A 16,934-nucleotide genomic window follows, 5' to 3' on the forward strand; every position below is an offset into this window, starting at 1 on the left:
CTGATGAATATGTGTTTTTTAAATTATGTTTGAGAGAACCCACAGTGGCCAATAGCGATAAGCGCTGAAAGAGGGAAAATCACGTCGGAGATATCGTTATGGAGTCCTGGAGGGCCAAAATGGCCACATCGAAGAAATTCATCTAAGAAAGTAATATTGCAATTTGACATTTGCGCATATAAAAGTAAGTGCGCAATGCAAACAAATGTCAAATTTCAATACTTACTTATTGCTTTCTTATATGAATTACCTACTTCGATGTGGCCGTTTTAACCCACCTGAAGCGTATGCTGTCGCTAGCCAATTTGGCTCTATGGCTAAAGTAATTCGGTCGTTTTTGTAATAAAGATACTTCAACGCGAACTACTTAAAACTTGCTCAAAATGCCTTAATAAAAAACTTCTTCTTCTATCTTGTGGATTGTGAGGTGGATTACCAACCTCATCAACTCTGGTGACAGGGTTACTATTGAGCCGCCAAAGGCCCCTGACATGACTCATGTAACGACTACGTACTTACATCAGTAAGTAGTAACCGGGACCAACGGCTTAACGTGCCTTCCGAAGCACGGATCGTCTTACTTTCGGACAATCACAAATCAGGTGATCAGCCTGTAATGTCCTAACCAAACTAGGGATCATAAAGAGATTTTCACCGGGATAAAAACATGAGCCACAGCTACACCAGCCTAAACCCGCCACGAGGGTTCGGTAGGTACCTTACCTTGAGGTACCTAGGATATGTAAGTCTCAAATTCTCAATATTATGCCTCCTCTACACTATCGGCGATGGCGATTACGAGCGAGCACGATCACGAGTAGGTATGCCCTCGCGATCGTTCTCGTTTGTAATCGACGAATTGCTGTTTAGCAATAAGGCCGCCTGTTGTGCTTATTTTTATTGATGTCTATGTCCTTTGTATATTATATCGTTGTGCGATAAAGTATTATTGATTGATTGATTGTGTAGAGGGGACATTCGATTTAATCAAAACGGGAAAAAAATTGCCTATCTGATATTTTGTTAAAAGTGCAATTTGATAGACTGCTCAGAACTTCTATTGCAAATTCCTATCAGAATCCTTAACAGGACCCTCAGGTTTTACCAACCCCTTTCTCCCTTCAGCCTCAAACTACAGACAGAACACCAATGTTTGGCGAGCGAGTAATAATTTCAACAAACTTTGTAAGGAAGTTGATCTTACCAACTCCAGCAACCCAGGTGTCAGGGTTATTATTGAGCCGCCAAAGGCCCCTGACATGGTTCATGTAACGACTACTAACTTACATCAGTAAGTAGTAACCGGGACCAACGGCTTAACGGGCTTTCCGAAGAACGGATCATCTTTCTTTCGGACAATCAGGTGATCAACCTGTAATATCTGTAACTAGGGATCACAAAGTGATTTTCGTGATTGTGTCCCCGCCGGGATTTGAACCCGGGACCTCCGGATCGTGAGGCCAACGCTCAAACCATTGATTGATTTAACACGGGGTTTGCAGCGGCGAGATTACTCAGTCAAAAGTTTTTTTTATATCTAGTTTTATTTTTCTTTTCTCTCTTCTAACTTTAATTTGCCTATGCATAACTTACTGATATCATGTGAACTAGTACCTACCTATAGAGGTATCAGTAACCGGTAATTAGTTTTCAACTGTTATGTTTGTTACCTACTTTCTGAATTTAATAATAATAATATAATTTTAATTTTTCTCCAGTTTTTTACAATATTGAAATTGTGGACCTCCCAGTAAGCAATTTGATATGCTTGTGTTGGGAGTGACCACGCTGCTTCCGAGGGTTACAATATATAAATACTTAACTTAAAAATAAAATAATGTGAAAATAAGAACAAAAAGTGAAGTGAAAACAAAAAAACAAACATCAGGCTTTGTGTGTGTGTGTGTGTGTGTGTGTGTGTGTGTGTGTGTGTGTGTGTGTGTGTGTGTGTGTGTGTGTGTGTGTGTGTGTGTGTGTGTGTGTGTGTGTGTGTGTGTGTGTGTGTGTGTGTGTGTGTGTGTGTGTGTGTGTGTGTGTGTGTGTGTGTGTGTGTGTGTGTGTGTGTGTGTGTGTGTGCAAATTTAATAACAGTTGCTTTTCCTTAAATAAATAAATATACTGTATTAACCGAACATAGTTTATTTATACATCTGATAGGTATAATATCAGTTTACCATTGATATACAAGTACAGGTAGAGGTCCTTGTATATCAATACGGTTTATCTACTTTCTGTAGATAGATCATACACGTGGTACCCACATAATTACCTTATGTAATACGTCTATAAGTACTTACATAGAAGGTATGTTTCCTATGCCAGGCCCGCTTGTTGGCTACGTCGAATTGCTCTATGTGGGTTGGAATTATCTTTATTTTTTGCCTAATGTGGCAACAAAAGCGCTATATGAAGTTACATCTGTTGTATTCCGAATCTGCCATTTCTAGCATATAAGTACTGTAAACATTAAAAAACCTTTACTTATAAAATAAAGCTAACCAATAATAATAAGCTGCTTATATAATCATTTGAATATTAGACAATTTACTTAATCGTTGAAATATAATATAATTATGTAGCATTTAGCAAGTAAGAAGGTACGTACCTATGTACCTAATTAGAAACCAAAACTCGATACTAAAGTAACTATCATTCGCTTGAAGGAGATAGAGTAAGGCAAAATTAAAATAAGTAAAGTACCTACCTACAGAGCTATTAAAATCATATAAGTAATTGGATGTTTGGAACAAATGATCGTGCCTCTACCTTTATCCACCTCAGTTTGTTTTACATATAAATTGTTCTCATAGCGACAAGATTCTCGTTTGAGCTCCAAAAAAATCATAAAGGACAACATTCGAGTTTAAATGCTATCGAAATAGGATGCGAAGGTAAAAACCCATAATTTATTCCCTACTAGTTTGATATGTAGGTAAGTAGGTAGGTAAATTAGTACCTACCCATAGAATAAGGAATAATTTGTCATCAGCCCATTAACGTCCCCACTGCTGGGGCACGGGCCTTCCCTATGGATGGATAGGGAGATTGGGCCTTAAACCATCACGCGGGCCCAGTGCGGATTGATGGTTATTAACGACTGCTAATGCAGCCGGGACCAACGGCTTAACGTGCCTTCCGAATGGAGGAGCTCGAGATGAAAACTTTTTTTTTGTGATCACCCATCCTATGACCGGCCTTTGCGAAAATTGCTTAACTTCAACAATCGCAGACCGAGCGCGTTTACCGCGACGCCATGCGCCACCGAGCTCCGGCATAATACTACTACGAATAAGGAATAATACTACCTACGTATAGAATGGCAACTTTCCGCTGCCCACCAGCGGCTGAGCTAGGTTTACCCCTTGAACATAGTTTAGACTTAATCATATGGCGTCAGACTTCACACACACAGATGCGCGTGTATTATAACGTCAATGTGTGGTGTCTGTGTAAAACGAGGTTGTTTGTATGTAGTGTCCGGGGTGTGACCTACCAATGAATGATACCAACGTCAAGTTTTCTTCCAAAATAGGTAAGTACAAATGGTAAAATAAAAATACCTAACTTAAATATTAGTAAGTACCTACCTACCTAATTGATTTATGTTTATTCATTTTCGAAGTCATAAAGATTCCCGAGATTGTATTGTATTGTAAAGATGCCACATTCAGATGAACAAGAAAAGAGCTCAATCGGAATGTAGTAGGTACAACAAGTTTCGCATTGTAAAGGAAAAGTAATTGAATGCGAAAAACATTACGCAACGATTATGGAAAAAAGCCAATAAGGGTGTAGAACATTCTGCGTACATCGGTAACAGTGATGTGCCATGCCTGAGAATGTTCCCAAAGTGGGAATGTAAGGACACTGGCTGGATTTTTTTTTCAAATTGTTCTTTCTAGTACTTAGGTCTTATCTGCCTAAAAGTTATAAGTGTTTGCACCTTTTTAGTGCCGGGAACGACCCCAAAGTGGGAACATTCCCTAGAACGCCACATCACTGATCGGTACGTGTTAGCGTTGCTAATCGAGGCTTTCTTTTGCGCCGCTTGCGCCTGCGACGCCGCGCCGCCCCGTGTCGGCAGAACCTCTTTTGCGTATCTACAGCTGTTGCGAACGTTGTGAATGAATCACAATGTTGTATGACTGGATACTGTATTTTAAGCTTTCCAACGTTCAATTAAAATATATCAACTCATTATTTACAACACTCTTTCAATGGCAATTTGTAATATTTCGTTCCTCTTCCTTTTAAAATACCTGTGGTGTAAATTCTTTAAGGTAGGAGAGTTTGTAGAGCTTTGTTCCGATCACTTCAAAGTCACGCGGAAGTACTAACCTCCCTAAATGACCCGATTACCGAAAAAATAATGGCGCGACGAACTTTCGATGGCGCGAAATTACCTAGATTTAAAAAACGGACATTTGAAATAAAATAACATGATTTTATTTTGGTGGGTAGAATATGCGTCATAGATCATTAAAAAGATCGTTAATTGTATTACATAATAAATAAGCTAAGCCTAAAATTCAGAGGTACATCATCGTAAGATGATATAAGTACCCACACCTCACCGAGATTTCGAATTTATTACGCTCTTTATCTTTCTAATAGTAGAGCGGATGAGGGATAATAGGATTACGGAAGCAGTAAGTATAAAAGCGAAGGTTGATGGTAGGGCTGGCAGAGGAAGCCTAGAAGAACAAACATTGACCAAATTAGATGTCCTTAGAAAAGGTTCAGTACGATCTACTCTGAATCGGCGTGCGTGTATGAAACGATTGATGAATGTAGAGGAAGCAAGCGAAGTGAGTATAGAAGCAATGGAATTCTATAGTCTCTGCTTACCCCGGTGGGAAATAAAATAAGGTTGAGTTTAAGTACGTCTATTTTCTAGTTCGTATGCTATCAGTTTATTAAGAGAGAAGGACTATACTTGTTATCATCTATGTCCATTATTTAGGTTGCTTATTTCGTTAAAAGATGTGAAGGAAGCTAATCCAAAAATTTAGTAGGTAGGTACTTATTATCTACGCTTGTCAAATATTGCACAATCTAATTAAGTGGAACGTTAATATTTGAAGAATCTCTTAGGTAATAGAGCAAAACAAACGAATGTTTGTTGTAGACCTGTTTTAAACAAATAGCTTACGAAATCCAACGATAATTCGTCGATTTTTTTTGGAAACGAAGTCCTTGATATTCGTTTGGATAGATATTTATTTAATTAATTGAAAATTTTAATATGTTGATGCATTTTACACATAGTAAGGAATAAGAATCGCTTGCCCCTACCTAGACACGAGTCGTAGGTAACTTATATTATTATATTATATATTGCGTCAAGTTTAAATCCGGCCAAGTAATTAATGCCATCTGCGGCAAATCCACAATAAGTCACGTCAATCGAGCTGCCTACTTTATTGTAGGTATTGGTACTTCTTCAATATGTGATCGAAGTATTTGAGTGATCTTAAGAAAATGAATTATTAAAAAGTTCCTTATCCCTAATAAAGCAAGATGGATGACACTGTTAACGTGGTCCTAAAGGTCAACGAGTCTGGAACCTTTCGGCTTATAAGAGGTAGATTATTTATTGATGGACTGTACATCAATAACTTTCACTTAGTTGATAAGTATCTCTAGTTTAAATTAAAGCGTCTTTTATCCATGATTACTAGATAATTAAGTTCTATTTATGCTGTTTCCTTGATCTTGATCATGTGATCTCGGCATCGATTGACATAGAATCTTGTTTAATTAACATGCATCGTATTTTGTAATACATACATATTTCCGGGCTCCTAGTGGTGGGGTGGCTGGTAACTTGTCTGTTACTTGTGTCGCTGTCCACCCCCATAAATAATATGAACTATAAGCGTAATTTTCGTTTCTTTGGAAGTAGCGACAAGTTAATAGTAAGTTAAGTAAAATAAATTACAGACTTTTTAAACATCCCATATTAACAAGCCTTTGTAAACTAATAAATTATTCAAATTAGGTTTATTTATAATGATAACGAATCGAATCTATTTCAAATCGAATTTATTTACCATAAGTTACGTGGGTGTATTTTTGCGTGAAATGAAACATAATGGTGACGTCAATTAAAACTAGCGTTCACATAGCATGTTCTTTAGCAGAGAGATAATGCACACCACCGCCAAACCGTATAATATATTTTTATTTTTACAAGATTTTTCAATAACTTGTGATAGTGTAAAGTCAAAAAATGTTTTTCACAGACTAAAAATATAACTCAGACCTATGAAAACAATGTTTTGAGCTGTCAAACAAAACGTCAGTGTATAAATAAAGGTTATGCTACGAAATAATTAAATTTGATGTGAAATCCTTTATTTTTCGGGAAATTCATTTGAAAATCGGTTCACAATGTTTTGCTGTCTTAAAGGGTGCCTCAATGGTTTCACTCTGACGCCCGCCGTTCCAATACGCATCAAGGAAAACCCAGTACAACTCGACACTTTACATATGGGTAAATAACTCATTATTATAATTATTCCAATATTTAGAATCGATCACTTACTACAGTTTATTTCAAAGTCAATGGATCGTTGATAATTTGACTATGTTTTTTCCTATATTTGTCAAGAGCACAATGCCTTGGAATTGTATAGAAATTGTTTATGAAAGGCACTGAAGACATGCAGGATATATTGTTTTGTTTTTAAGAATCCATCAACCACGTATGAATGGGATTCTTTTGATATATGTCAAGAGTGAAGCTATCTCAAACAGTCATTATTCAAATGGTATTGTGTTAGCGAATAAATAAAGATATAAAAATGTATTATTATTTTATAAGTAATCTAATATTAAACAAAACTAAGTAATTTATTCTCAGCTGTAGAAAAGGTTTATATGTTACAATTGATACTCTGTAAGTCTAAAGCTTTAAAGCAAAACACCAATTACAATTACAGACAATTATACCCTTTTAAATTAAAAAAAAACTTGAAATTTTGAATGTTGTGTGTCTGATGCACCACAACCTGGACACTGCATGCAAAACACCTTGTTTTATACAGAAACTACACATTGACAATATCATACAAACGCATTTGTGTATGTGAAGTCTAATGCCCATATGATTGGAGACTAAACTAAGAGGGAGGGTGAGGTAAATCTAGCTCAGCCACTGGTGGGGAGTGGAGAATTCTAAACATTGTATTATTCTTTATTCTATGCTACACCATAAAATGTAGCTCAATTATTTATCATTAGAGATGTGGTGAATGTCATCTTGCAATGGAATATCTCTGAATAGCCGTTTGGGGATATGGTTGTAAGTTTATATAGTTTAATATTTCAAATAGAGATATTATTGGTTAACATCTGCATGTGTAAATATGTACACTGTTGTGCATTGAAGGTTAGGCTTAAGATGAATCTCAAGTATTACTGCTATATGTAAAGTATGTAAAGTATTTACCTGCTGTAAAATAACTGATCATTTATCTACACAGTTCTTCTTTGCTCAACTTGTTATTTACAACCTCAACTTCAACTATTAACTTAAATATCTAAACAGACATAATGTTTTATAGAACTATTTTTATTTTCATAAGTCTACCTAGCTATTGTTGAAATGTTTATATAAAGTCGTAAGACCGAATGTCCTTTTAAAATCCAAACCCCTTTGCATAACTATTGTGTAAACGGCCTCTGTGATCCAGTCGTTGAGCATTGGGCTCACAATCCTGAGATCCCGGGTTCGAATCCCGGTGTGGACATATCACAAAATCACTTTGTGATCCCTAGTTTGGTAAGGACATTTCAGGTTGATCACCTGATTGTTTGAAAGTAAGATGATCTGTGCTTCGGAAGGCATAATAAGCCATTGGTGACTTACTGATGTAGGTTAGTAGTCATTGTGGCATGAGCCTTTGGTGGCTGAACAATAACCCTGCCACCAGAAGGTGATAGAAAAAGTAGACTATTGTGTCTTGATATATAGGCCTTAGAAGGTTAAACAAAGAGGGGTGTTTCACATGATTTTCTGCATTGAGTATTGTTGAGGCAAAATTGTAATGATTCAATCATGTGTCCATTTATTTCAGGACATGAAGTAGTGGTAGTGAAGGGTGGACAACGGGTGTGTGGATCAGGGTGTGCCCTGGGGAATGCACCAATTGTCCAGAACAAGGCATACTTCGAGGTGAAGCTGCAGCAGGGTGGAGTTTGGGCGGTAGGAGTGGCTACGCGTGAGACTGACCTTAATAGAGTGCATGGTAAGTTTCAATTTAATATTACAAAGTTGACATGACACACAATTCACGACCGTAAGCTGCAAGGCACTGGAAAACAACTTGCTTCCACACTGGATGTTAAATGTTAACGTAGATTTCATAAACCATATGGTTCAGGTTAATAATAAAAAAAAAGTTTATGTATTTAGGTAAAACCCACACACACACATATACATTTACAACATTAAAATATACACACATTAATATTCAGTTGGAAAACATAAAGGTATACCCATATAATAATAATGCGGCACCCGCCGCAGCTCATTAAAGAAGGCCAGGGTTCAGTGAAAATTTACCCAGAGGGAAAAACTGATTTTCAACCCATGCTGATCGCCGTTTAACAGTGGTATGATCTTACATAGACATTGAAGCATTGCCATCATCATCCTCTTGCCCTTCTCTCACTGACTAAATGGGGTCAGCACTACATGTATTCCTTTTCCATCCAACTCTATCAGTCGTCATCTCAGTATGCACACTTTTCACACACATATACCTTCTTCCACAATCTATCCTCACTTTTTTTTACCTTTGATGGGTTCGCTCTTGGCTCCAGAACTGCCCGAAGGCATTGACGAGGCCTAAGTTGAAGCGAGCTCGCCCAGAAGGTGCCTGTTCACTCTGGCCTTGAAAGCACCCGGATTATATGTATTCGGAAATACAGAAGACGGCAGATAATTCTACTACTTTCTTGGGTTCACCCGTTGAGTGATTTATCCGTTACATGTTCCTAGCATTATCCCGTTTTTCACAGGGTGCGGACCCTGTCCGGTTTAACTGATCGGTCAGGTTTTTATAGAAGCGAATGCCTGTCTGACCTTCCGCCCCGCAAGGGAAAACCAGCCCAATACAGGTTAGGTCACATACCTCCAAAAATGAATTTCTCAGGAATGTGGGTTTCCTCACGATGTTTTTCTTCACCACTGAGCACGTGATAATCATTTACGATCCAAACCTGAATTCGAAAACAAATTCGACTATCATTGGTTTAGGCTTGTGCTGGACTCGAACCTGCGACCTCAAAGTGAGAGGCAGCCGTTCTACCAACTGGGCTACCACGGATTCTGATTTATCTGTTACACAGATACAAAAATTCCTATACCTACCACGATAATAATCTACACTGTCTCGTTGGCAATCGCTACGTGCTAAAATGTGCCTATACACTCAAACATACAGTTGTTATCTATTGTACTATAGAGTAGTGGAGAAACTTTTAGATGAATAAAAAAGTCCTAAATTGTCCTTACTATGACCTCAGATGTTCGTAATTCAACCTTATTGGAATTACTCACCAGTTTATTAGTGATGACTGGTACGTAGTTAGCATTCTAAACATGCCGTAGGTCAGTGCCAATGTTACTTATTATACATCAATGTTCAGTGCTGTGTCCTGCGTGACATAACGTTACACCTAATGAGTCAGGCTTTCAAGTTTTAATATTAATAATTCATTGTATGAATTCATGCCAAAATCATATGTAGGTTGCGTTTCAATGTCATTTGCCTTTTCGTAATGTGATCAGTTGATCATCTCGCGTCACGCGGTGGCTATGCTTTTATTGAGGGACTTTCCAGTCTATGTTGCCCAAAAACAGTGTTGCCAACTTTATTTTCACCAGCCCACCAAATGCGGCCGTGCAAACCACCAGAAACCACTAAAACTGAGCGGTCTCTCGAACCACCAGAATTTCACTAAATAAAATACATACATACATACATAAACTCACGCCTACTTCCCACCGGGGTAAGCAGAGACTATAGAATCACTAGACAACCCAAAGCCGAATCAGTGCAATCAGATCGTGGGATGTTTTCCCCCCTCTTTAGCGCCGCGTCGTAGGTAAAGACGTGCTAGAGACAGGGTAAATTATTCAATTATTATTAATAATGATTCCTTAATAATATACCATATAATTTGCACTTAGCAACTGGATCACCAGTGCTTTCGACTATTTGCAACCAATCCCTTAAAACTGGGTCACGTAACCAACAATCACGAAACTTTTGGGTGTACTGTGGCTTAGGCATCTTGATCTTACTCAATCTGAAACTTATTGTATGTATTATGTACTAATAAATAAACTATATTGGTTCTTTCGCTCAAGTAACTCATAAACCATATTCGGTTGTGTTAGTGGTTAAATTCGTCACTTACCGCTAACTGGAAGGACTCTAATCCACTAAAAATCCACTAGCCACTAAAACTAATATTATTTCGCCGAACCACATGTCTAAACCACCAGATCTAGTGGAAAATCCACTAAGTTGGCAACACTGCCCAAAAAAGATATATAGATGGAGCTGATCAGATTTAACGTGATAATTATAGATAATATAATCGAATGGCAGAGGCATATTTGAAAATATTATTGCTTGATATTTGGATCAGATACGTATAGAATTATGTTACCTATATTGCTTTTCTTTATTCTGATCATAATAATAAAGGGTGGAAGATGTTGTGCCTGGGTGTAATAATAACAAGGGTCATCATTTATACCCAAAAACAAAAATAAAAAATATGCGTATGTCCGTCATCCATGAAATTAGAAGGTTAAACGAACGCGACGAAATCATGACGATCGGTTGATTACTTAAGGCGTAACAAACATTCAAATTCACTTTCGCAGTTACTTATTAATACTAGTACACCTTTTCCCTGGTTTACCTAACTGATACCCTAAGGTACCAGATAAGCTTAGTTTGGAAACCTCTGCTGTTTTGTGTCACTTAACTAGTTTTATTAAGGACCCTACTTTTTTGTTGTTTACAGAATAAAACATTAACAGTATATGCATTAAATTTTTACACAAAAAAAACTTCGTTAGCACCTGCCGCGATAAAGGCTTTTTTGATTTGGAATATCACATTATATTTTAATTTTCTTTTTTATCTTCTTTCCAGGTGGAATGGACAAAGAGTCATGGTGTCTGAACAGCGACGGCACAGTGCGGCACGACAACAATGAGCTGTACCATCTCTCGTCAGCTCCCAGAGACTCTCCAGTCAATGATTTGCTGGTAACCACAGGTTCCCCCAACCATATGGACAATGATAAGCCAGAGAGTGACAAGGAAACCACAGCAACAATGCCAGTTGAAGGGGATACCATCGGGGTAGCCTATGACCACGTTGATTTAAACTTCTTCTTGAATGGAAAGAATATGGAGATCCCTGTTCGGAATATCAGAGGGACGGTCTACCCGGCGCTGTACGGTAAGTTTAATTAATCTGAAGAAGGTAACTCTAAAGGTTACCGCTCACAGAGGCAATACCGCCAGCGTTTCGGCATAGAATAAGGAATAATACTGTGTAGGCGTGTAGCTGAGTGAGTGATAGGTGAGTTGAGATGATTGTGTGAGAAGTAGACGAGTAACATGAGTAGTACAGAAGGTATAGAGTATAGAAGGGATGCATAGACAAATGATAGATTGAGTGAAGGAGTGTGAATGAGTGAGAGAGGGATAGAAAGAGTGAGAAGGGAAGGAGAGGGGGATATAGCTGATGGCGGACAAAAAACGAGGGTGGTGTATTCCGGAGAGAATAAAATAAAAATAAGTGTTTGAACCGTACTAGACTGTTTAATTGAGCAAACCCAAATTCCACATTTGGGGATGTATAGAACGGTAACTCCCCCGCAACAACTCGTATCGGGAGCCGAGCTACATTTACCTCACCCCCTCTGGGTCTTACTGTAAGTCACTAAGGAGTAAGGGGAGTGCGCGCGAACTGTCTGTTTCGTTCGCACTTATGCGGTAAGATGGCATACGATAAGAATGAGATTATTGTATGAATTGTCCAGGGTATTCCGAGGTGTGTATGGGTGTGGCAAGGTTTCATATAAACTGCCACTTCCCGCTCAAGTAATGCTTAGACCATAGACAAACCATCATGGACACCCATCTGGTTTTCCATCGCACTCGCACAAGAAAGATAACAAGTTATGCAAACATCCTGTAAAGATATGAAACACAATTTTGACAATGTTTGTATGTATCGAGTTTCTAAGGATCCTTTCTTTGATAATCAGCTGCATATGTGTAGTTTTCGTTGCAGTAAATCTACTTATTTTCTTTTCCAGTGGACGACGGCGCGATCCTGGATGTAATTTTAGAGAATTTCCTGTACCCCCCACCATCGGGCTTCGAGAAGATAATGGTGGAGCAATCTCTTCTCTAACACGAGCCGACCAATCAGCGTCCCGCGACCCGTGTGTGTGTGGACACTCCCGTGTGAAAACAGTGGCTGTGTGCGTATCAAACTGACTCTCTTGTACTGTTATATAATTATGTTGAACTTATAACTCTACATTCGTCTCACTCGCGCTTCCACGAAGTCAATAGGTGAGTGAGCAGTCTGTCTATGTCTATATCTATTATATGAATGTTTAGTTCATCAGCTGCTAATTGAAGTCGTAGATTTTAACTTTTAAATTATGATTTATAATGAAATTAATTAATAATAAGGAATATTTACTTGGTTTTTTAATGAAATTTTAAGCTTTATGAAAAATATCATTTAATTTTAAAATGAGTGAGTATTGTTACAAGATGGTTGGAAAAGGGATTGAATTAATTTAAATAATGGAACAATGGCGAGTTTAGGGAAATGAAATTAAAAATAAATTAAGCGATGGAATGTATTCGAAAAGGCTTTGTGTAATGGATGTCTATATAATATGTGATATGAAAAAGAAAAAAATACAAAAACATTCCACTGCGAGAGGCAGGTGGGTGCTATATCAGGCAGATGATCTCTTGTAATATCGTAGACTTTTGTATTATGTTTATCAATTTGAGTATAAGATATAAATAAGGGTGTAATCGTTAATAATTGTAATCATGAACATGTTACAAATGTGGATTTATTCTACGACATTTTGATTCTTATTTCCGATTGATTCTTATATTCGACGTTCCTGAAACGCGCGTCTTCTGCGCGTGTAAAATACGCCGTGTGGTATGGGCCTTAGATTTGTATGCAGGGCTCGGCGCTCTTTCTCTAAACCAATAGGTTTTATTAGGTAAACGAGAGCCCATTGGCACAGTCCGGAAACTCCAAACAAAAATCTCGATTTTACCGTGTTCCGCCTTTAGGGAATGCAATCCCGATTCCAGACCGTAAATTCGAGATCCCGCGGGATTGGAAATTCAATCACGTGAAATTTTCGGGATCTCGTCTAGTTCACAAAAAATGTAAAGTTAGGATGGCTGAAAACGATGAAAACTGTTGTTTTTCTTCAATATTACTAACTATATAATTTTATTATTATTCTATTATTTAGTTTTCTGTAGAAATCAGTATAATCAAAACAAACAGTATAACTTAAGGAGATTCGCCCAAGCCCGTCAATCTTGAATTGGATCTCGCGAGATCGGGATTGCATTCTCTACTTACGGTTATTTAGACTAATTAAAGTGAGACCCGGGTGTAGGGGGGTTTAAATCTAGCTCGATACCGATAATAATTTGTGCGGGGAGGAGTGTGTCCGCTCTATACGTAGTATTATTTTTTACTCTATGATATTGGTTGAATTAAACTTTATTGGGTAATACTACTAATTGCTAACATTTCTTCGCAATTATTAGGAATGAACGAACTTATGCTATTGTTACTACAAAACAGATAATTTTGAGATAATACGACAATTTTATTTTTTCTCAGTCAGTGCGGTAAGTTTTAACAAAATGAAGGAATCATTGTAACTGTAATAAATAATTGATAGATAGAATATCTAAACCTATTTTTGTATGAATGTATCGTAATGTAAAGGGGTATACAAGTATTACAAGTAATACCTATTGCGCTGTATCGCCTAATTATGAAGAAAAAATGTAGATAGAAATGTGTAATGTTTGGAGCGAGGTTAATATGGAAGTAATTTGATGGTGTAGTTTGGATGTTAGGTCGACAAGGTTTTAAGTTATGCAGCCTTGTAGAGTCACAAAGAATGTCACGAACTTTGTCGCTGTGATCCGTTTTATTATTAACAGGATCAATAATAGGCTACTTCCAACGTCAAATCAGTTCCTTTTACTAAACATCAATACATGGAATTACTATGGAATTTGTATGAAACAGCACGCTGTGACGTCATTGAAAAAAACGTGATAAAATGTCGGACTTATTATTACGATTTTCTTTAATACAATTAATGAATAAGTTAAATAGAAAAAAAGAATTATTTTTGGTTAGTTTTAGATCTGCGTTTGTTTAGTAATCAGAATTTCATAATTTATCTTTGACTCACACTACCCAATTCATAGGTACATTAGTAGTCGTGACTGTACCCAAGCAATCTGAATGATGAATGAACAAAATGATGGAAATATTATTCTAAGTAGACGGAATTTTCCAAGTTTTACCCAATAGTTCTGACATGTAAGAATAGGGTAGTTTCCAACTAGTCAAATCAGTTACTTTTTATTAAACGTCAATACACGAAATTACTACGGAATTTGTATGAAAAAGCAACCTGTGACGTCATAGAAAAACGTGAAATGTACACTCATATTTCTTTATTAAAATTCATAAATAAAAAAGAAGAAAAAAAAGAAAACGGTTTTTGTCACCTTCAGATCTGTCTTTATTCAGTTATCAGGATTTCATAATTTATCTTCGACCTAGGAAACTACCCAATTGCAATCATACCTAAATGAAGGTATCAGAAACGTTTCGTTTTTATAAATGACTGTAACAGTAAAAGCCATTGCCAACCATTTAACAGTTTTCTTATAATCGGAAGTAACTATTGTATACATTTTAAATACGATTGCCTACTAATAATATGATTATTATAATAATTTCTTTCCATTTCATTTATTTATTTAAATAAAGAACATACATTATCTTTACAGGAATGGACCTTTGTTTAAATGAATAAATGAAATAAAATAATAAAAAGCATTAATGTACGGGCTCTGGTGTCAGGGTTACTATTGAGCCGCCAAAGGCCCCTGACACGGCTCATGTAACGACTACTTACTTAATAAAACTACTGAAGCCCATAATGTGGGATTCTTTGCACTGTAATACAGTTTGTAAGTATTTTTGAGTTGTCTCCTACTTATCACTCGACATAACTCTTAATTAGGAATAAGTTAATTTATTAAATAATAATTTACATGAACGCAATGTTGAATAAAAGCTATAATGAGTAACCGACATATGGTGTATTATTTGATCGTATAATAATGTGGGCAAGGATATCTCCGTCTTCGTTACGTTTTCGAGCTTTTATTTGGGCATCTTCAGGCTATCTTCGTAATGCCTATATATGGCACAAAGAGAGCTTCAAGTTTTCTGCCCATAAACATAAGCTACTATTTCCCAATTGGGGTAGTCAGAGGTACATCCATTGCACGATGAAGTGCCTAAACCTCACCGAACTTTTAGACCAACGTGATAGGTGGTGATGGTGGTGGTGGTGGTGATATCGCCATCTATAATGGTCGAGCCAACTCAACGAGTCATTGGCGGAAGTCCGGTACGGGGGTTGTTTCTGCCCACCATAAGCTTAAGGATGACTTTATAAAATAAGATCTATCATCATTTTGTCGCTTGAGTAGTCCATTCTTCAATGTACTAGGCATCGCACAATATTTAGAGCTATTAGAAAAAAATATAAAAACCGCAACACTTCCTCCCCCACCCCTGAGAGCGCCCGGCTGACATTGGCCTCATTATTTTTAGAACTATGTACCTATTTCACAAAATAAAATCGGGAAAATGACTTTCAATAGTCATATGGTGAGGGGGGTATTGAATATTTTCGGATGCAGCGTTTTGTATAATTATGGCCCAACATCACTTCAGGTAAGTTCGTTTAACCATCAATTACAACGCTGCATCCTACATTATATCTTCGCACAGCTAACCACATATATGTTTTAGAACGTCTAAGGAAAGTAAATTTTCCAATACGGCGCAAGCATGGGGTAGGCGTTATGTGATACAACTCAGGAAGTAAGGGTTGACACAAGCTGTTTGCAGTTCGATTTAATTCTAAAGTAAACAAAGGGAGGGATATCGCGATAATGCCCTTCAACACATTCCGAGGGCCACCCATTATCTCACAGGAAATTAAAGTGGGCCCATAAACACGTCGTAAAGAGAGGTGCGAACTGAGGTGTTATTTTAATGTTATAATTATATTGTAACACCTACATGGAGGCTTTGGCAAAGGAATTATATTGTGAACAGAGTTTCCAGTTACACTTTTACAAGTTTTTCGATTGTTGTAGGCTAGTTTCTAACTAGTTAAATCAGATTTACTAAACGTTAATACACGAGATTACAATGGAATTTATATGAAAAAGCACACTATGGCGTCATGGAAAAACGTGATAAAATGTCGGACTTATTAAATTTACATTGTATTTTGGAATAATTATGTGCCCGAGTAATGAGAAAACAGGTAATTATCGCGTTAAAACTGTAAAACGCCATCTATTATTGTTTTTGGTGAACGTAGTCTGGAAACCCCCCCTTATTATTCCACATCACAGTGGTTTATATCAAAGTAAAATATCGAATTATGCGTAATTGTGTTCAAATATATACTCTTATATTACACTCAATTAAGTAGGTTGAAAAGTTTACTTACGACAATTTAATTGAGTCGATGACAAAGAACGAAAAGTTAACTACTTAATTACA

At 37.1% G+C, this 16,934-nt stretch overlaps 1 protein-coding gene across 1 annotated transcript; it reads left to right on the forward strand.

Moving 5' to 3' along the window:
- Nucleotides 1–6,284: 6,284 nt before the first annotated feature.
- LOC126381742 (SPRY domain-containing protein 7) lies at nucleotides 6,285–15,440 on the forward strand. Its single transcript, XM_050031204.1, has 4 exons — nucleotides 6,285–6,496; nucleotides 8,082–8,252; nucleotides 11,181–11,492; nucleotides 12,358–15,440. The coding sequence occupies exons 1-4, from the start codon at nucleotides 6,394–6,396 to the stop codon at nucleotides 12,453–12,455; spliced, it is 684 nt and encodes a 227-aa protein (XP_049887161.1). The 5' UTR covers nucleotides 6,285–6,393; the 3' UTR covers nucleotides 12,456–15,440.
- The last annotated feature ends 1,494 nt before the right edge of the window (nucleotides 15,441–16,934 follow it).

The sequence above is a fragment of the Pectinophora gossypiella genome, chromosome 3 (assembly GCF_024362695.1).
Source record: "Pectinophora gossypiella chromosome 3, ilPecGoss1.1, whole genome shotgun sequence".
In the NCBI taxonomy this organism is placed as follows: Eukaryota; Metazoa; Arthropoda; class Insecta; order Lepidoptera; family Gelechiidae; genus Pectinophora; species Pectinophora gossypiella.